General features: G+C 40.8%; 1 protein-coding gene across 3 annotated transcripts in view; it reads right to left on the bottom strand.

The window, feature by feature from the left end:
• Positions 1–22,455, bottom strand: part of PEX14 (peroxisomal biogenesis factor 14) — a 67,073-nt gene that overhangs the window by 33,293 nt on the left and 11,325 nt on the right. For 2 of the 3 annotated variants that reach the window (XR_013923259.1, XM_080358631.1), the window contains exon 3: positions 1,924–2,008. The exons of the other annotated variant lie outside the window; for it this stretch is intronic. Coding sequence is in view for 1 of the 2 variants with exons in the window: in XM_080358631.1 (XP_080214757.1) it covers positions 1,924–2,008 (85 nt within the window). In the remaining variant the exon portion in view is untranslated. The remainder of the gene's footprint in view (positions 1–1,923; positions 2,009–22,455) is intronic. 3 annotated transcript variants of the gene reach the window in all.

The raw sequence follows: 22,455 nt of genomic DNA, 5'->3' as shown, positions 1-22,455 counted from the left end.
GGTCACGTTGTAAACTCAGTGCTCAGAATCCATATGGCCATATTTCCAGTGACTGTTGGGTATGGGCACTACTGGCCCCTGCTCCTTCCTGTCTCCCACAGTTAAGTTTTTAAACAAACAATTAGCACAAAGGGAAGAAGGGCTAATTAACAAAGATGAACAAACACACAGCTCTACCAAACAATTTCTGCTCTTTAGTAATTATTAGCCAAGTAATTCATAAGGAGTATTAGCCGGGCCACAGTTTCCCTGTGCCTCCATCTCTCCACCCTTCCTCTTCTCCCAGTCAGGGATTTATTAAAATTAAACAGATTAGATGGAGCTCCTGATACTAAAAACTGTTCAGCAAAGCCTGCGGTGGGGAAGTGCAGAGCAAACACCAGAGACATTTGTCTCTAAATTGCTCTAAATACCTTCTGCAAATGAAATTCTAACCCAGCTGTGTTGAGAGAGAAAATGAGGAATAACTGGTCATTGTCAGCACAGAAGAAGATCAGGCAGTTATAATATTGCACGATATACTGGGGGCTAAGGATCTCTCGGCAACAATAGATTTTGTATCAGGTTACCCCGGGTAATCAGCACAGCTTTTAGGCTCAGCTTTCCCTTGCTTCATTGCTTCGATGATAGAGTTGAAATCCCCAAGCTTTTATGATTAATTACTCCCCGTAGGTCCACATATTTCAAGGAAAAACTCATGGAGCACAGCGGCCAACAGGCTCCAAATTTTAATGCCATTCTGATGGCAGGGCAGGGCAAGCAACATACCTATGTGTTTGGAATGTTCTCTGACTGGCACCAGCACAAGCAGTGAGAGGACCATGCTCCAAATGACATCATTGCTAAAAGACAAGACTGCCATTCCCTTCTAGGTCCTTTGTTATTCAAGATGAGCAAAGTGGTGCCTTTACTTGAACTCTCCATCTCATGATGTCAGGTCTCAGGCATCTCAATAAACAGTTCATAATCCCAAACAGAATAATATATATTTCATAGGCGTCCTTACTTTTCAAAACTCGAGATCTTTAGCTATAGAATTTGATGTACCCTCAAGTACTTATGACTTCAATACATAAGTGAAGTGTGTTGCTCCCCTCTGAAGCCTGGAGTTTGTATTTTCAGCATCATTCCAACAGCTTAAAGTGCTCCATAGTGCATGTAATTAACTCCAAGGTAAGACTGGCCTTATTATTTACATCTTGCAGTAAAGATCTAAGCAATTTGGTCCCAGAAGGACAGCATAATATGGAGCGAAATTCATCTGAAAAGCACTGTAAGTTGTGGACTAAAAACTTCAGAAAGAAAAAAAAGGAATAAAGATAGTTCTGCTATGAGTCAGAAAGTAAAATAAATTCTCAGTAGGCAATGGCCAAAGTATGTTCTATCTGTCTAAAACAATATAGGATTTGTCAAGATCTTTCCTATCCCTGCTATAGAAAAGGGCTAAACTCAGTCAGTAGTTTACCATTTCAGCCTGAAAGTCAAGTTGACCCCAAGCTTGACCTTAACATGACCTTGTTTACTTTCATCAAGTCCTTCGCCCTTCATCCCTCTCTCTGGTTCTCTTCGGAAACATTTGACCTTTTCACCTATAAGTTGGTCATTCTAAAGCCAATGTCACTAAGGCTGGAACTGACCAACTAGTCCACAACTCTAAACTGTCCTAATTGCAGAAAAGATGTGATAACAGTTAACCCCAACACTTCCAGTGTGTCTTCTGTATTCTACAATTCCACATCTGGTGCCAATATTGCACTAGTCAGTTTGAAAGAAAAGATACTGGTATTTCTTACAAACTTCAAATATTTTTTTGAGACAACTTGCTTTGCCCATAACATCTAATTTTCCATAGCAATACATTTTGGCTTTAGGCTAACTCAAGCTTCTCACTATTACTGAGACCACGAACTTAGGAGTCCATACCTTTCTTCTTCAAAAATGCTCTTCTGGTTGCAATAGGACTTTGGCGGACTCGTGGATTCTGTAAAAACTTGACCGCTGTCACAATCTGACGAGGGCAGGAGGATTGGAGAAAGAGAGAAAAGAGCCGGGTTAGGAATGGTCAAACTCCTATTTTACATTATGCATTCTGTACTGCAAAGTAAGGCAGCGCATCCAACATATGGAGACAGTCTGGAGCTGACACTGATCCAACTTTCAGAAATGGTTCAACAAGCATCTGAGTTTGTGGCTCAACTCTAATCAGACAGCACAATTATGGCATTTCAACCTAGAAGCTTCTTGTTGAATTATTCTTGGAGCAGCTCAATCTGCACAAAAAACTCCATTAAGATTCTTAGGGGTTTCTGTCACTTATATTGTGATCTTCTTACCTAAGTGGGCCCCTGTAGTTGGGGGTAACCTGGAGACAATGCATGTGACCTGGAACAGCAGGTTTACCAGTACAAATGCTTCCTTTCTATCTGACATGAAGCTTGCTGCAAATTGTAAGACATTAAGGCCTTTTCTGACTTCATTCTAATTTCCTGGAAGCAATAAATAAACCTCAGCTTGTCATGACTGGAAAAGGAACAACTTCACATGTTTTGGGTCACATAACAAAAATACCAAAAAAGACACTTTTCATGACGTAAATGGGAAGGTGAGTAGTTAAATTTATGTTCCACATTGGCAGAAATCACACGTGACTTCTGTTTACAGACTGACTTCTAAATCCTTCTTTAAGGTGAAATAGCACTTAAAACAAGACACTTACTCCAACGGTAAAGTATAGGATAATATTCAATGGCATCAATGGCAATGGCACTAGTTTTTTACATTTCCACTCAATGCCAACAAAAGGTATTTGATTTTTTCCTTCACATGGTAGGTGAACTTTCCACATACTGTCCTATACTATTAGACATATTAATATGTGGTGCTGCACTAGTGAAAAACAGCCATTTCACCTTCATTACATACAAAGACATCTGTTGCAATTGTGGCATTGGGGAATAAAGTGCCTGAAGTTACCAGCACTTAAGAGATGGACACATCCATGTGAACTAGTGGAAGAGATTATTTCCTTCCTCTAGAGCTAAAAATAACCACGCATGTGCACGAAAGAGGTTTTTCCTCCTCAAACAGCGGCATGAACCTTCTCCTAAAACCGTGGTTATATGCCAGAACTATGTCAGGTAGGTCTTGAAGAGTTAATCTTAAAATACACTGGAATTCAGTTCCAAAAAGGTTTTCAAAACTTTTCACAGCACAAAAAGATGGAAAAAAATAGCATCGCCACTGAAATCACCAAGTTTCACTTTGTGTTTGAATCACACCCTTCAAATATGCATTTCTGGTCAGAGAGCAAAGTTCTGATGGGTTTAATGGCACTTTCAATGTACTCCTCAGTGCATTCCATCAATGTTTTTTTTCTTTTAAATTGCATCTCTTATTTCTTTAAATACATTAATCAGGCTAGTGTAGGCAAAACGGATCCATTGGACAATGCAATAAACATGAATTATCATCTATCCAACACGCATAATGGCTTAAAAATACATAATAGCAGGTGTAGTTTAAATGATTAGTTATTACACCTGTGGTGGGTCTGATTCAATTGGGGAAAATCATCTTTAATAGGTTAAAAGGTTTAGATCACCAGGCTTCCCTTAAAGTGGCTGTAGAGAGGGTATGATGGAGTACGCTGTCATTACTAATTCATTTAAGAAAAACATGGGGGATACAGCAAAGAACAGCATAAACGAGTGAATCCAATTTAAACATCAGGTAAAGTAGAAAACACCTTTTAAAAAAGCATGATAAATGAATTTGGAAGAGAGATGAAATTGACATATTTATTTTAACGGGAATGTGACAAGGTCCCAGCACACTTCAAAGTTGGGAGGATAAAATAAATGGGGTGTTTTTAATTCTTTTCCTTTTCTTATTTTCCTTCATTTTTCCCACTAAGTTTACACTCAGTAATTTTGAGCCATAAAATCCTATAGTAAAATACCCCATATAAAGTACACTTCGGTTTCATTTATGTGCACTTGATCTGTCTCCAGCTGAAATGCAGGTGACAGGCAAATCACAGATTTAAGCTGTGCTGATATTGCTATGCCAGATGCAGAAATATAAAGCGCCCAGACTAATAACCTTAAGATAATATGCTGAATAAGAAGGATGCCCAAATGAGCAGACCAACAGATATGCGAACATATCAAAACCACTTTCCTTCTAACAATAATTACTTGTTTGTTTCTTCAGAAACTCCTCAGCGCTCCCTCCCACATCCAGGGAGCCAGAGACACAAGCGGCCTGCAGACCCGAAATTCTGCGAGCTCTCATATTTAATTATTAGTTCTTAAGCACTAAAAAACCTGTAAGAAATAAGCAGTATTTTTTCATTGTGTTATTTCAATCACAACCATGCGAGCATTTTATTGATTCTAACTCTTTATTAAAACTTATTTTTGCCTTGTAAAAATGTAAACATTTCAGTAATCCATTTCACTCCAAAATAAACTTCTACTTTATCTCTTCCCTGCATCACTTCCTCCAACATTCACAAAGTTTTTAATCTTAAAACAAAATACAATTACAAACAACAACAAAAAGGAACCCTGGATGTGCGTTCCTCCTCCCAATAATCCCATGTTTCTCGTATCTGTGTTTGCATTTACCTCTGAACAATCCTCCCATAGGCTGAGCTGAAACATCTTCATTTTTATAATTCATCTTGTATACATGAGCAACTTATGAAGCAATTTTGGCCACGTCAAAATGCCAATATTTTCAACAAACGCACACAAGAACTTTCCTGCCTTCTATGGATCATTTTCTTTGCACAAACAAGGGCAACTGCAGTCCATAATTTAAACAACAGAACCAGGAGGCAGAAGATGAAAAGACTTTGCAGTTCTGTGTATAGCCAAAAAAATCATGCAGCAAATAGCACTCTGACTCAACTGGTAAGACTGTTCCATACTACTTCTGTACCACTTGTAACACTTCTACGAATTTTTATATTATTAGGACACCGTCGAGTAATGTGCATTGTATCACAACTCTGATTCTCAGATTGCCAGCACACACTGGCCAGCAAACTGGTTTTATCTATGGGATCGGGTACATATTTCTCTTAATGAAAGGCAACATATTTGGCTTCTAAAAGCAAGTCAATTCCATGAACTTGGTATCCCACCACCAATTCTCCTGCTGTGATATGATACACAAAGACACGTTTCTGAGTGGTGGCAGTGGTGGGTGGAATCCTGAAGCAGGTCTTGTCCTACAGCTGGATAGATGCTGAAGGGAGTGGAGCATCTCCCGTGTGAGGAAAGGCTGAGGGAGCTGGGGCTCTGGAGCTGGACAAGAGGACACTGAGGAGGGACCTCATTAATGTTTACAGATATCTAAAGGGGGAGTGTCAGGAGGATGGAGCAAGGCTCTTCTCGGTGACAACCAGTGATAGGACAAGTGGCAATGGGTTCAAACTGGAACACAAAAGGTTCCACTTAAATCTGAGAAGAAACTTCTTCTCAGTGAGGGTGTCAGAGCCTGGCCCAGGCTGCCCAGGGGGGTTGTGGAGTCTCCTTCTCTGCAGACATTTCAACCCGCCTGGACACCTTCCTGTGTAACCTCATCTGGGTGTTCCTGCTCCATGGGGGGATTGCACTGGATGAGCTTTCCAGGGCCCTTCCAATCCCTCACATTCTGTGATTCTGTGATTCGGTAACAGAGTTCTATGTGGAAAACAGAATCAAAAGCCACCAGGAGCGCAGCCTGTAAGAGCTCTAATAGATTTCCTAATACTGGGAACCCTCTGTAGGTTATTACTAAACAGCATTTGTTGATAGACTGAGACTTTGAGATGACCTGTGATGTAAAGGTTGGGTCTGAATTATACGTTGCAAGGGATGGTATTTTGTCTTTCTGAGTGGATCTGTATCTGTTTAAATGCAACACTTCTTTTCATTAAGCAGAGGCGGCACAGGCCATGAACTATGCACAGACAGTTTACATTACATGTGCGGAAGCAATCAACACTGGCAATATACATGACGTATGTAAAAGAAGTTGGAATTAATTTTTTCCAGTGTATTAAAAAATAATAATATGGCAGTATCAACAAACACTCAACCTATTTCAGCCAGAGCAGAAGGCCACAGCTATAGGGCAAATGGAACTGATCAATATATTAGCCTACAGCAACACCCCCTCAGTGTACGGCTGTATGTTTGCAAGGCTCAGAAGATTAAATTGTCTGTGAAAGGTTTCTGCACTCCTACTCTAAAGGAGATACCCAGAATCCTGTTAACAAGCAGCAGGCTAAAGCCAACTTACGTTTTAACAAGGGCTGACTTAAAAGCCTTGCACTGCGACGAGCAAGAAAACCCCTTCAAACAGAAATGCTGCATTTTAGTAAGAAATCAGCGCTCTGCCAGGACTAACTTGACAAATATGGTTATCGGTGGCACACGGAAATAGTTGCAAAGCAGCTGTTAATCAGGGAAACACATCATAGAACGCTGATGCTAGCACTCATGAAAAAATGCAAGGGGCTAATTATGAAGCCATATATCTCACTAAAGAGGCACCGTTCCTGGAGATTCCAGGCAGAGCTCTGTGCGAGTCGGGGTCCTGGGACACTAACACACAATGTTCTCTAACACCAGCCTCCTTCTCCAAAGAAAAACCTTTTCCCAACTCTGTTCTGGGCCCCAGAATTCCTGTGAAATACATATTGCACAGAAACTGCTTCTTACTTCTAAAGAAATTATCCACAGGCTGGCCAGGAGAGAGGAAACACTTTAAAGCTCCTATAATTTCATTGAAATTTTTAGGAAACCCTACAGAACCACGGGAATTTTTTTCTGTTGTGAGAGAACCTAGAGACGTACAAAGTTTGGCTGGTCGCAAAGTCATATCGAGAAAAGTTTAAAAACGCAACAACAACAATAAAAAACCCCTCACGTAAAACAGAGCAAAGGAAAAAAAAATAATACCATTTAAAGCAACATTCACAGGAGGCAGAAAAGAACAAAGGGAAGAAACAAGCTTCAAACTGTATCGGTGATTAAGAGCGCAGAACTAAAAGAATATGGAATAGTAACAAAAAATCGGCGGTAAAAGCTTAAAGGGGAAAATCCGAGCAAGCCGGACAACCGGGAGTGCGGCGGGTGGGAGCGAAGGGAGCTCGGCAGGCGGAGGTGAGGACGCGGGTTCCCGCGCTGTTCGCGGACCGGCCGGGTCCGTGCGGGCCGCGCGTCGCCAGCGCTCCCCCTGGCGGCGGCGGGGAGCACCGCGCGCGGGGCGGGCGGCAGCGCCGGCGGGGCCCGAATGAAGTGTTTTCACTCAGTGGAAATGAAATGTTTTGCAAGATGAAACAGAAAGAAAATTGAGGTTTTAGGTAATTACTAGTTGGCATTTACATATCACAGGCTGGTTCAACACCTATTCATTTTCCTCTTTTATTTTCAATTTTTTAAAATTGCTCATTAAAATGAACACATGACAGGGACGGGAAGGGGGGGGGAAATTACTCTTCCTCTTTTTCCTGAGGACTACAAAATCCAGATCTACTTTAAATACATTTATCTATAATTATCACATACAAAAAAGCCTTACTTAATTTACATTAACAGGGTGACCAAAAAAAAAAAGGATAAAAGCCAGCAAAAATCCAAGCGGAGCTGTGTCGGTGTCAGGGTGTTGTGCCTGCTCGGCGCAGGACCAGCCTCCCGGAGCCAGGACCCCCGCGCACGCTGGAACCAGCAAAACGAAGCAGCTGGAGAATCTTCGGTGTGCACTGCTCTCCTACTCCCATCAATTCCACCCACCAGTTCAGCTTTCAGATGCCGTCTTGTACTTTCTCCTCATTTATTCTACTATTCTCACTACAAAGTGACTCCTTACAGTCGCTGTTTTCAAGTTCTTTGTTCAGGAGCCACCTCACGCTTCCTCCAGCTGTTCAGCAAGACGTGACCTTTCCACCTGCTTTATTCGCACAGAACCAGTCTTTCCTCACATAACCTCATTATTTCCAGGGATCCTGAGCTTTCAGGCTCTCTCAGCTCGGTGGCCTCTCCATCCAGACGCCCATTGTTCAGTAAAATAAATATTTCCTATGCAAAGCCCTTAATTTTCCTGCGCCCTTCAGATTTTTTTAATTTTAACCTTGTGAAAGTCTTATTTAACCCCACAATGCATACTAGGATACAATTTGTATGAAAAATGCAATATAAAATAAAGTTTTATTGTATCATACGTTAAGGACATAAAACATCCCTGATAGAAGTGTACAGGAGCTGACATGATAGACTAATATATTTTAAGGTCTATTGTGTAAATATGTATTTAGGGAATTCTAAAGCATGGTATTATTGACCCAAGTCTCTCTTAAAACACATTGATATATGGAGTAAAAGCCCTTATGAAAAGTAGCAACTTCGTCTGTGTAGTAGCCACCTTTCAAAGTGAAATATCTCTGCCATCTTCAGTTTTTTCTGATTCCATGTAAAACATAGTGGACATCCTGACAAAATTCCTCTTTTTAAAAGGAATTATATTCAAGTAATACATGCATAAAACTAAAGAGAACAAGAAACTTTTACACAGACTTTAAATGAAACCTACAATCGCTGTTTTTATACACAGAGAAAATGTGCTATGTATGTATTTTTTAATTTCAGAAAGAAATTCAGCTCCAAATGAGACTTCATAACAACAGGTTTAATACAATATGAACTGTTACGGGGAAGTGATACCTGGTGCAAAAATGTACGAAATACAAGCAGAAAGGCAAACTAAGTGTATTCAACTGATAATGCAGACATAACAAACTTTAACCAATGAGTAGCATGAACCTTTTATCTAGGGTTCAAACATTTTAACTTCTCATTGAAAAGATACAATCTCACTTTCAGAGGAAGCACTCACTCCTTTTTGTGCTCTCCCTAAGCTTTAAGTTGCAAGTTTCCTCTAATCACCAGTAGCACCAAAGAAGGTATTGCAGCAAGATGAGCGAGGTGGGGTGGGTGCAGCTGGGGGGGAATAACGCTTGCAATCCAACAAGCAGCAAATTATTTGAAGTTCTGTTTACATAAAACCGGCAATAACCTCAGCACTGAATGTACTGGATCTTTGTGAATAATGTATGGACTAGAAGGTCAGCAGCTCATACAAGTAGGTTCCAAGTGCGGGTGAAGCCAGTGTGCCATGATAAAGTTAACAAGCTGATTCAACAGGACCTCAGAAAGATGCCAGAGGGAAGGCAGAAGGTCAAAACTGATTAAAGAGAATCTGATTTTTATAACTTTTCCTGACAGTATCCGATTTATACATCTCGCTTCTCCCTCCTTACAGAAGGAAGCTTAGAGATCACCAAGGCTCTGTGCTGTAAAATTAATGCAAGTGTCAAGCTGTTGAGCTGAATCACTCCAAAGGCACGTAATGACTCAGTGTCCAAGATGCTCACTACAGCAGAACTAAGATCATTCTGTGGCTCCAGAACTAAATAAAATGCATGATACAGCTTTCAGTGGAGTGGATGGCAGCACCCTCTTCATATTGCCATTACTAAAGAGTTCAAATACAACAGCTTTTGAAATAAATGTCTTTTACCCTATTATCTTCACATATGTGGAATGTAAAAAACAATGAAGCTGTAATTTATTGCATTTTCATTCTTTTAACTACAAGGCAGACAAGGACTGCTGGAGGTTCATTCACACGCTAGAGAGCTAGAAGATGACATAAGGACAGGATGTCCGTGTCATGTCTAACGATTGTGCCCAAGTACTTCAAATCACTGTTGAATGGTAGACTCTAGAAGACGAAATCAATCATAGATGCACCAGAACAGGATCATCGTTCAGACTTAGATCCTTCCAATTCCATAGTCAAGGGACTGGAAAATACTAGTAATACAATGGTTTAGATTCAGTGCAAGACGACTGCAAGTAGAACCCATCTGTGGAAGATGCAATGAAGATGTTTTTGACTGAAATGACTCGGACAGGAAAAATCAGCAAGCTATTATTCCTTGAACCTGCTATTTCAAGAATCCCATTTAACAGAATTCTTAATCCATGGGAGAACTAGATTAGAAACTGCGTGTTTTCCTTGCAGCAATAAAACCTCAAACAATTATCACATGGAAGATCTGAATGACAGAATGAATAACATACTGGAGGAATCTACTTGGATCACCAGAATCTAACAAACAAAAGGTTTCATGTTGGAAACATTAAAGAAGCTGGAAATTGTGACAGGTATACAATAAATCATGTAAACCACAACAGTTAGGAAGTAACAGCAAAAGGAGAAGGACTTAAAACACTGGGACACCTTTACGTAAAGTTAGTATCTCACTTAGAGCTCTTTGGGACAAGAATCATTCTTTTCCTCTGCACTTGCACAGTGCTTGGTGCTGGTCTGCAACTGGCCTCCTAGACATTTATTAGAACACACATAATAATAAAGACTGAGCAGACCATGCACTTTGTTCCTGCTGTTAATTGCCCCATTAAGGGAAAAACTAAGTAAGGGGCAAGAAATCCGATTGGCCAGAGCTGCCTAGTCTACGGGGATTGCAAGTGGAATAATTTTATAGATTTGAAAGCAGCTGCGTCCCTTGTCTTTGTCCAGTTCTCAACAGAAAGCTCACATCACAGAATTTCTCCTTCATATGTAGGAACCTGCATGAGCAGCCTCAAAAGCAACTGAGCTTCCCTGTCAACCCTTAGGACGGTTGCTCTACAACAGGAGTGAAACAAAATAGAAGGGCAAACATGAGGAACATTTCCACTGTAGCTGTCCATGCCATAAATATTCTGCAAACAACGGGTCCACTTCATTTTCCCCTGGGGTCAATTTGGCATTTTTCATGGATGTTACGTTCACTATTGAAAGAAACAAAGCGTATACGACAAATTCAGGATGCAGCTCAACCAATACAGCACTGTATGTACCAAAAAAAATAATGTGTATTGATCACCAGCTCCTCTCTCTTGAAACATTTGAATAAGACCCCACCATGCTAAAGCGAGTTAAAATGTCCAAGATAATTAGTTCTACAGAGAGCTGTACTCAACCCAGGTTGCTCCTGCTGAGTTTCTACACAGAAATTTGGGTCCAAACCATGAAGGCCTACAAAATCAGAGAAGGTTCAAGATAGCACTTCTACAGTTTTTTGTTTCCCTTAAACCTTGGCAAAGCCAGTACATGTCAGAAGCTATTACAATTATACTCTTTACGTGCTGAAAAATTAATAAACAGTTACTCACTTCAGGAAAAAATAAAGCAGCCATTTCCTTGACAAATGCTGCAGAAAGCATCAACAATCTCTCTGCAATCCAGATCCGTACCACAGCAAGGGATTAACACCAATTTCAGAATGGCCATTGTTGCTACGGAGAACTGGCACAAGGGAAAGCTCGAGCCTATAACACTGCAGTCTTCTCAAGACTCTGTACCTGGCATTCTTCTATCTTTGTAACAGAAGAGACTCAGTTTCTAATGCTGCTTTGGCCCAAGTACAGGCTGTTGAATCGATTTCTATTAAGCCAAAAAGTCCAAAACTGGAGGGAAGCGTTTGAAATGCACTAGTTTCAGTCCTGCTAGGCCAAAAAGCCCCTCCACACCGTCTTCATGGATAGAAAGCACAGCTTGCCGAGAAATCATGAGAACAGGAAAAATTACACCCTTTCCTGAACAAACAGGTGAGACAGCAAATGTCTGGGACCTTGATAAATTCTTATTGAAATTAATTTGCAGCCTAAATCTTGACTAAAATCTGCCATTCAATTAGTTCTTCCCTAAAATATTGGCAAGTTCTATATTAACTTCCTTGAGAGTCCAGAGGGAACTCAGGTGCACTTGCACTGAAAGGCTTCCAATTTTCTTTAAAAAATTGAATGAAGTTAAATAAATCCCACATATCCATTTTTAAGCAGACCCATGCTACTCAGTCTTCTCCCCTTCTTAAATCGATGGTAACCCAATTCAAATGCCTTACAGCTCTGTCTGAGAACTAGTGGAGAGATCAACGCTTTTTATCTTAAGGATTATGGATGGCTACTTGGCTGACTAACATACCCAGCAGCCCATTAGAAACACCACAAAGGGCACCCTGTTTTTCCTTCCACCCCTCAGACTTGAGAAAGGAGCATATAAAACTTCACCCCTTCATGTTGTAGTTCTTAGCCTGCCTGCCTTGTTTCATACTCTAAACACACCAAGATTTATTAACCTTTACAGTAAAAACAAATAAAATAATGATGAAGTAAAAACACAGTGATGTAAGGGCTGCAAGCTAGCACTGTTTATCTGTGGAAATCCAATTAGTGCTCAAGTGGCAGAGATACCTGGAAAAGTGCTCACAATCAAATCAAAAAATGATACAAAAACATTAACCTGATGGCTAAAAACTCCACATTTAAACATTTAAAGTAATAAAGGTGCTTTTATTGAGTATTTTCTATATTTCATTAGGTCCCAAATTGACGAGGAGCCTAGAGATGCATTTCCTGTGCTTTTGGATCCTTAGTCCAAATGCTTGACTTTGTTGTTGTAAAACAAAAAAGAGAGCATTTCTTGCTAGAAAGGCAAACTTCCTTCTGCAGTAGCAACTACAGCAACGATTGTATATGTAGGAAATGCTCAGAAGCCTATGAAGATATTCTTAGATCTGACACATTCGTTCTGTACGCACCATGACGTGAGCAGAAATGTTGTTTGAATTACTTTTGCATGTAAGAGTATCTGGATTTACCCCTATTGTTGTGCTCTATGAAAAATTCTTGTCTCAAAGACATCGTCTCATGTCCCTTGGCAGGGAAAGTGACCCTATTGATGAGACAATTGCTAGAAAGACAAGTACCCACTGTACACCTTGAACATCTCAGAAAAGAAGATGGTCTCTGCTCTGTGTTTCTGAATACTGTGACTCTGCTGCTTTTTGTCAGCACTAAATTCACTTGAATTTATTAAAAGAGGAATCAGGAGAGAGTCACTGTCAACGAACAGAAGACCACACTTCTGAGTAACATTTTGCTTCATCTCTAAAAGTTAACTCAGTTAAAAGAAGCAAACTTCCTTGAATTATACACAAAGTATATTTAAACTTATATTTATATTCCAGAAATAATTTGTATTTTGTCCATCTATTTTTAAAAGTCCAAAAGTCTTCACCATCTTTTTAGGGAGAAGATTTCATGACAGATCACTGTCAGGATTTTTACCTAATGCTAATCTTTACCTTCATTTTTTGGTAATACGAATCCACTGCTCAGAAATAAATTTAAGACTTAAGAATATCATAGGAACAGCTTTCCTGACTTTACTGTTTCACTGAGCTGCTACTCACACTCAGATGTTCTGAACTGGCCCTATGTGTGGTATTCTCTTTCTACAGAGAATATTCATGAATTAGCTTTTAGATGCCAAAGAGTACAATCTGTCTTCAGGGAACAATTTCTCCGTCTCTCTAACTTTTGTGCTTGGTATGTAGCAAATTATGAAGAGGAATGTGATACCTAGAATTTGCACACTGAAATGTAAAACGTTTAAAATAAAAATTTAAGGAAAAAACCCTGTATCAAACAGATTCAACAATGCAATGTTTAGATTCCGCTCCTCTCTGTCCCTTGTAGTCAACATGGATGAGTACTGGGTAAGAATCAGTGGTGAGAGCCCTCCTGCTACTGTCTGGAGTATAAAGAGTCCTGGTTTATTATTCTGCATTTGCATGTGGCAGCAAATGTGTAAATGTTTTAATAATACAAAAATCCCAACAGAGTGGAGGAGGAGGATATGAAAGAAAGAAATACAAGGACATTTACTTTCTTGAGAGTGAGACAGAAAGAAAAAGAGAGAAAGAAGATGACACGATAAGGGACAAAGCAAGCTTTCTGGGCTGTATCTGGAAAAAGCTAGAAGAGAAATCATTAGGAAGTCCATAGTGCATCTACAGTGATACAGTGCGGATCAATTCATTTAACACTGCCCTGTACATTTACAGAAAAGTACTTTTGATGTAATAAAGGCTCATAAACACACAGAAATTGGGTTAGACCTGTTTCGAATTCCTGCCAAACAATGGTTCAGAAAAATGAAGCTCTATTTTAATTAGCTCGACTCAAGAGTGATTTGATAACAGCAGATGCTGTCTGGATGCTTTCAGCTTGATGGGCTCCACATACATGAACTTAAGAGTGGCTTTGATGCAATTAGATCTCTCTCTCTCCTCTAACATGTGTTAAGCTGAACCAACGGCTTGTGTCTATTTAACATCTTGAACTAGAAGGATATTGACGCTCTTCCTCATTCTTCTCCAAATGAGTGGAGCTATAGCAAAGAGAAGGCAGCTTATTTGGGGCTTACCCATGCAGTTTCAACAACTTGAGGACAGAAAGGAAAGGACACCAATACACCACCCACAACATAATATTAAGGTCTGAACATTAAATCTATTTCTACCACAAAGCAGATTTCCTGGCATGTAATTTTTACAAGCTTTGTTAGTCCCAGTTAAAAAAAAATGCCCTACCAGTTGCTGCTTCAACTTATGTCATTTGCTGTATAAACAAGATGGAGCCAATAATAAATCCGTACATCACTTTCCGTCCTATATTCCCAGAAGATACTCCATACACAGCCCGTACCATTGGAGTAGCTTCTGTTCAGTCATGGTGCAGCTCTTCCACCTACTGCCCACCATTTTCTTTTAGAGACAACTTCTTCCATTCCTGGAAATATTTGTGCATTCACATGTCAGAGAATCCTTTGCCTTTTAAAAGTGATTCACCTGCCTCACTCTGCAGCCATAAAGTACATGCGTTTGCTAAAGGACACATGCAACATAGGAGCTGCTTTAATGCATCAGGGACAAGGCTAATAGGAGGTCTTGATTTGTTAATTATCTGTCAGTTTGTCACAGCTGGGCTGCAAGGAGTGGGTGAGGGGGAATTTTTCTGCTTGGTTCTTTCTCTAAATGCTGAATTAGGCTGTCAAAACCTTCATCCCACCACAAGACGCTGTAAAAAGAAGAGCCAGACTATCCTTTTCTTCCTCCTTTTCCCAGCAGGATATGCTGCTTCAGATGTCCTACCCTCCCACCATGTCTCCAGAAATGTATATGGCATATATAAAATGACCTTCACACCATCGCACCGTGCCCAGTTTAGTCAAGGGACACTAGCAGACCCAAGCATGATAAATCAGAGAGGAAATCCCAGTGCCAGGGGAGCACGCAAGAGGCATTTGCTCTGCAAGGAGTCCTAAAGTTGCTACCTGCTTGAATCAGCAATTTCAGAGCAGGGTTTTGGAAGGCAGAAAGCTTTGCCCCTGTGAGATCACACAGATAGATATACATGGAGTTATAAAGAGGCAGAACATCTCTGCCCCATATAATCCTCTAAGTAGGGGGAAAAGTTCAGGCTGTGAAATGGGACCAAGAACAGAATACCCCCATGGAGACAAAACTAGAAGCGCAGAAAGCAGGCTCTGGTATAGCAGTAGAATTTACTATAAATGCTTATGCCTCTTAAATCCACTAAATGTGGCCGTTAAGCCATGAGAGCCTAGGGAGATCCCCACCCACTCCTGTTTTCCCTGCAGCCACGTCCAGAGCACCCCATCACTCAAGCCCTCTCCTCAACAGGCCCTGGATTATGAAAAATCCCCTGCAGGAGCTTCCCACATGCAGCAGACACACCCCTTTTCTACCACCAGCGATGCTTCTCCCTTTCAGGTGTGGGAGGCTCAAAATTTATTCGGCGTACGCAAGGGTACTGCCTGCTTGAGATGGGAAAATGGAGGGCATTCAGCTCTGGTTTTATACGGGTGATCAGAAGCTATAAAGCCACCTGATCCAGAAAAAATGACCATGACTGTTCCCCTAGTCCATTGCAACACTAAAAAAAAAGTGTGTCAAGTTCACATTTGTTTATTTTGCACTCAGTACAGCCAAGGAGCACATACATATAGGCAGTACACAAGTCAAATTCTCAAAGCAGTTTTCTTCTGTGGACCATCTTCTCCAATAGTTTGACAAAACTGGTGCTCTTCATCTTTTGAACTAGGATCCCTTAGAACCAGTGTTTCATTTTCTAGTGTGATCCACTTTAAGGCTAGATTAAGAGCCACAGTTTGCTTGCCTCATCTTTTAGTCCTGAGCACTAAAACAAAGGATACATTTTTGCACAGCCAGTCCTACCTTCCCCAGATGGGGCCTTCTGAGAAACCCACTGGGGATGAAACAACTGTATTTATTAATGTTTTTCAGCAAGTAAAGTTGACAGATCCATTCCCTGGAAAATAAAATTTGGTAAAGCATTGCTTCTCAAACTTCATGCAAGCTTGACTCCCTTTAGCACTCATCTGTTGTGGTGGCTCATCCCACATTCCTCAGCTAAAATGGCAGCAAGTTCCTTCAGGAAAATGAGAGTTACTGGAATAAATGCTAACTCTTCAAACTGGGAGGAACCGAACTCCTAATGGCAATTACAAGTAGAAAGTTGTTTACTGGCTAGTGACTTTGTGACTTCCTTTGAAGTCTCTTGCATCCCTTTGGGGGTTAGAACCTAAGTTTGAGAAACAGTGCTTTAAGGAACTGAACTATAAAGAGACATAGCACTGGTGGTGGCAATGTGATGACATAGCATTGCTCCCCACCCACACCTACAGAAGAGTTTAGGAGCTATTTCCCAGCAGGCCCTGGTGGCCTCAGCCCCTTTGCCTTTAAAAGCTCTGCCCTACAGTGATACAGACTCATGGGTGTTGAGATGATGCTTGAGATAAAGACCCAGTAGCATCGATAATATAACCAATGCAGCAGTCAGCATTAATTATTTCAAACTACTATTGGGCAAGGCCTGTGTCTCTTAAAACATCTGTCTCTCAATCTTCTGGTCTTTAATAAAATCAACCTCTCAGCCATAGGGTGTAACTGGAATTGTACATACGCATGTGCATGCAAAACCATAAATGCATAAGGAGAGATTCAGGTCCTCATTAAAAAATGGAATAAATAAGAATTCACCAAGGAATTCTGCCAGAGTCTGATTTCCAGATCTGGTTTTGCTGCATTCTTGCCCATAGCCTCCAGAGTTCTGGGTGCCTCCCTATCCTTCTCCAGCTGCACAGACCTCTTCAAATTCAGACTTCTTGCACCTATAATTACTAGGTGCCCTGTGCCAGGCTCCTTTAATTAACCAACCCAACTCTTCTCCCTTTGGGATCATACTAAGCTCTTTTTTATTAGTTCCATCATTAGTTCCATCAGTATCTAGGCCTAAGCAAGATACCTGATACCACTTTGTGAGTGGGGCTATAGGGTGCAAATGACCTCCAAAGCACCTGCCTGCACAAGAGGCAAAGAAAGCAAAGCTATGAACCGAGGGGAAACAGCATGAGGGGTTGAAACAACACCTTTCCAACTTAATTACATCAGCAAAAGTGACACAGCTCAAAATCCTCAGGAAAACGCCTGGCATGAGGGGCACCTTGGTGTGCCAGTCAGGTGCTGCTACACTGCTGATGGTGTTTCAATCCAAAGAGTAGAGAGGCAAGAAAAGAAAAAAGAAAAACCCTTCCTCGTCACTACACTAGAGCCAACTTTGTGATTTTCAGGGCTCCAAGAAAGAGCCAAGCATTCCTGGAGAGCACTATTTCCTCAAGCCTCCCCCTCTCCAACTGACACTGTCTTCCCAACAGCTAGGCTGGAGTCTAAATTACAGGTCCATGCAATGTCCTACAAGAACAAGACCTCCATTTTACTGTTGGTACTTAAGACTCCATGTTCCTGTCTCCCAGGAGAATTGGTAGATCAGAGTCCAGATACTGTCTAAACAGTTCTTGTTCCTACCCTGCACGGTACCACGGAACCTCCTGCATGCAGCTTCTTCAGCATTTACTACTATTTTGCCTTTAGCTGAGATACTTTCATTATTTGAAGCTGTTTCACCCAATTTCTAGACAAATGGCAGCACACATGCAAAAAGGAAATGCCAAAATCCACACTGGCCATTTCTGGACCAAGAGATAGTCTGCACATATGTGTTCATGCATGTGGTAGAGAGAGAACAGGAGGCGAAAAGCAAAAGACCTGGATAATGTCCTGGGATTTCTTAGGACAGACGATCACTCTAGTTGCACAGCTTGACTTCCCCAGAGAGTTTTCTCAAGGAGAAACCAGCCATCGATCTTGGGACACACAACTTCCAGGACCGTTCCTTATCTCAGAGCAGCTTCTGCCACGAATTCCTGAATGCGCTTTAATGTTTAAATTATTAAATGCATTAATGTATTTACATTATTCAAGTCTTATGTGCATTTTTCTAAGATAATTTATGTATAAGAGTTTGAATGTCCATGACTGTTAATGTCTACAACCCTTCCTGTTCATTATTGATTCTGGAAGGGGAAAAAAAAAGGCAGTGTTTTAATGCCTTATTTTTAATGTATTAAGAGTCTGAATAAGTGCATTCTCTTTTTTCTTTTGTAATTTCATAATTTAAGTAGTGCATTTATTAAACTGACACAGTATGAATTGTGGTGAAGTCTGGCACAGGTCCATGCTGCCAACGCAGCCCAACCGACCATCACGCTACTCTGCAAATCAAGTCCAAGCTCAGCTCCTCTTACGCCAGCTTTTACTCCCTACCTGAAATCAGAAGGGACAGAGACTACAAAGTCATCTTTTTAAAATACATTTTATTTGCTATTTTCATGGGTTTTCTCTGTCATCTCCATTTTAAGTCAGTGAAAGTCCTCTTATGCTATTGATGAACTGTTTTAATGCACACTTATTTTTCAATTAGCTTTGACACACATACTACAGTTAAAAAATTCCTACAGTACCTTTTAAGCCTGGGAGTTCCAAAGCTCTTCAAAAATCTAAGTTGAATATGATTTTGTTGTTCCTACACCACAGTTGTGCACATGATAAAACCAAAAATTTGCCCATAGCTTAATGTTCACAGGCAAATTATACACAGGAATCAGGTCACTTCCACTGTTGAACCACAGTCACTTCTAGAGCAGGATGCAGCAGCTATTCAGCCATAGCTGGCCATCCTGCATGCCAGTTTGGGACAAGAATGCTATAATAGGCAACAGAAGCTGCAAAAAAAATCAGCTAACACACAATAGAGCTACCTCCACTCGCTCCACCCACACAGAAATGGTGCTGTATGGACATGCACTTTATATATATAAATTATGTGCAAATGCCTTAGATGTTTATAGCCAAAAATACTACTTGCAAAGTCCAGTTTTTACTGCCAGACAAATCCACTGCCAGTTGAGCCTGCACAGAGCAACAGTGACACCCGATGGCTTTCGGCTTAACCTTCGGACACGCGTTCCTGGTGAGAAGAATCCAGGGGCTCCATGTCCTGGGTCTGTGTGGCAGCCCCAACTCACATCACCTATCAGAACAACCCATCAAGAAGCAGAACTGCAGAGAGATAAAACTTGCTGTATGTAGGCACTGGATGTAATTACGAGTGTATGCATGAGTTTCACAGTACATTCTGCATAATTACAGCCCTGCCTGGCACAGTTGCCAGTGCGAGCATGAACACACATGCACACACATAATGTATGCACAATATTGTGCATATGGACTTGGGAAAAGACAGAGAACAGTGAAAGTTGCTGGCTGTTGTTTTAAGAGCTGACTCTGCCATTTCTAAGGTTAAGTTTGTGTTTTTTTGCTACTCATTACCATTCTTTAACTGTTACAATTTATATCAGCATATAATGTTAAATAATTACAGGGAACGGAGCTCACTCTAGCGAGGATATAAATGCGCTGTGGGATTCTACAGATTTAAACAAATAACACTCACAGCAGGGGGTGAGCAGATGAATTAGCATTAATATCCTGCCTGGGAGATCCCAGTGCAGTGTTATGGCTTAAATACAGATCTTTTCTGTAACAGTCAATATGACAGCTACTAGCAATACAGCCTGGCACATTCACTAGTCAATATAGCAGCTGCAGCTAAAAGAATGCCCTTGTAATAATCCATACAGCAGCCAGTTAAAATAAATAACTTCCCTTTAACAGTCTATATCGCAGCCAACTGCATTAAAACCTTCCCTTTTAAGGTCTATACAATAGTCAGCTAAATGGAAAAATTGGCATCCTTCTTGGCAGCTTCAGAGGGAAGTCAAGCATCAAATGGGCTGGAGACTGAATTCTCCTCTCCTCTCTGGGGGACAAGGGGGTCCCTTCCATACCGTGCTGCTGGGGAATCCTGCAATGCTGCTATCACAGCTTGCAGTTTAAGTTCTATGAGAAGGTGATTTGAGCCTCCAAAGCCATCACTTCACTCTCTTTCACAAGCGATTACATTCACTTTAAAAAATAAACAGCAAAGCCTATTTCTTTCCTGATCAGAATAATGAATAAGGTAGACCACAGCTGTCCAGGAGTAGCCAGCACATTTGTCCATGCTCCTCAGAGGAACAGCAATATGCTTTTCCTAGCAAATTCACCATTAGAGAGACGCCAATCTCAATCTAAAAGCAGAACTTGAGCTTAAACTCTTTGTTTTAAATCAGTAGCTGTTTTTTTACTCTCTAACAAGAATCAACAGGCTGTGGTAGGCTAGGAGCTTACCTCCCTTGGACTACACCACAGCACTTCATTTTGCAATAGCAATTGCAAAAGACCTAATATAAATCATGATAGAAACGGTTACAAAGCAGCCAAATCTGAAAGTGAACTGAAATCCATGACCACGACAAACTCTGTCATGAGGCCACTAGATATAGTTCTTATATCTAGGGTCAAATTCTGTTCTCATATATAGGGGTTTTATACCAGTCTACCACCATTCCTCTGTGACAGAGTGGCTGTAGATTTACACCATGAATTAACTGACCTGCAAAACCTGTAGAACTTCAACAATTTAAAAGAAGGCTTCTTGAGACAAATCAGAAAGTAAGCCAGAAAAAACTCATTAAGCACTTAATACTGAGCTCATAGTTTATAAACTGTTGTACAAGCAGTAATAAATCTCTAGAAAATGAAATGTGTACATATTTTGATATTTTTATACTGCTAAGAGATTTTATTGATAAGGAATCCTGCCACTAAATACTACATTTGCTATTTTCTTATAAAAGAAAGGAGATAGATGACAATTTTGTTAGAAATTGGAATGATAACGCAGGAATGGCATTTATTCTTTAAAACTCCATAAATGAAAAACATCTGCCTGATTTCTTTTTAAGAAACCTGTCCCTTTGGGTATATATTAAAAAACATAAACCAGGGCCTACAGTCTCACCAGATGTTTGGCACCTGGAGCTTTTTCAAGTAATTGATCAAGAAAATAAATATTTTTTCATGTAACAGGAAAAAATAATCTCTGAAATCTTTCACATTGTCAATGCTTTAATTTGTCTTATCTCAGATTTGAAGGGAAGACTGCAGCTACAAACACATTCCAGCTTATAGCCTCCCAAATTAAAAATAAATACACACCACCCCTACTCCAGAAGTCATGGTTTGAAGCTTTGACCATATTTTGCAAAATGACAGTTATTAAAAACAACAAACATGCATCGCAGTGAGTCATCTGGTTTCCAACTTCTGAGTCAAAAGGGGCTGATTCCACACAAACTGAAACCTGGCTCTCTGACTACTTGCATGTTTAACGATTTGTATCTCTGCACCACAGTTTCAGAACAGGATGTGGAAGAAAAGAATGAAGAGGAGATGGGAGAAAGGGGAGGGGAGGGGAAGAGAAAAAACACTTCTTTACTGGTCCCAGTGTCACTGCAAATAAAGACCATGTCAAGATTTAAACCATAATAATGGAAAGGCTATAAAGGTCCCTGCTATAATGTTTCCTCTGATATTCCCTTTCATAAACGCTCTCTTTATGTTGCATGCTTTGCAATAATACATGTAATGTTTGTGAACTAGCCCCGCCGGGGAAGCTGTATCATATGAAGCTTCACAGAATACAACATTAGGAGCTAGACAATTCATTTACCAGTTCCTCAACTTCTGTGAGCTGCACCTATCTTCTTCAAGGGGGTGCAACAAACATGAAGAGACAAGTAACCTAAAGTAACCTCCAAATATGTTTAGCTGGAAACAGATCTGTATGTACCAACACATGGACATGCAGCATGGAGTTACCTCTCCTTCCAATGCAATACCTTTCTGGGTAAGACTAAAAGGCTCTTCCCAGATCCTAGATGTATAAGCAAGAACCCCAACTTGTTCACAGCTATGCCAGTGGGATCGATAGCGTCCTGAGCTTCCTCTTGGCAGAGACAGTGAAGAACGGCAGCGCCAAGAGCGTCTGCACAGCCGATCCCCAGCAGTGCTGGAGCTGTGAGCTGCACACAGACATGCGTGTGGGGTCCTGCTTGCAACACCTCTGCCATTCTGCATGTGCACAGTGAGACCCCCTCGCTTCAGGTCACACACTCGGCTGCACAGAGCTCAGCGGGGATGACCATCGGCAGCCTGAGGCACCT

The sequence above is a fragment of the Nesoenas mayeri genome, assembly GCF_963082525.1.
Source record: "Nesoenas mayeri genome assembly, chromosome: 24".
Classification (NCBI taxonomy): domain Eukaryota; kingdom Metazoa; phylum Chordata; class Aves; order Columbiformes; family Columbidae; genus Nesoenas; species Nesoenas mayeri.
The sequence above is the reverse complement of the archived record's forward strand: the minus strand, read 5'-3'. Positions and strand labels throughout refer to the sequence as shown.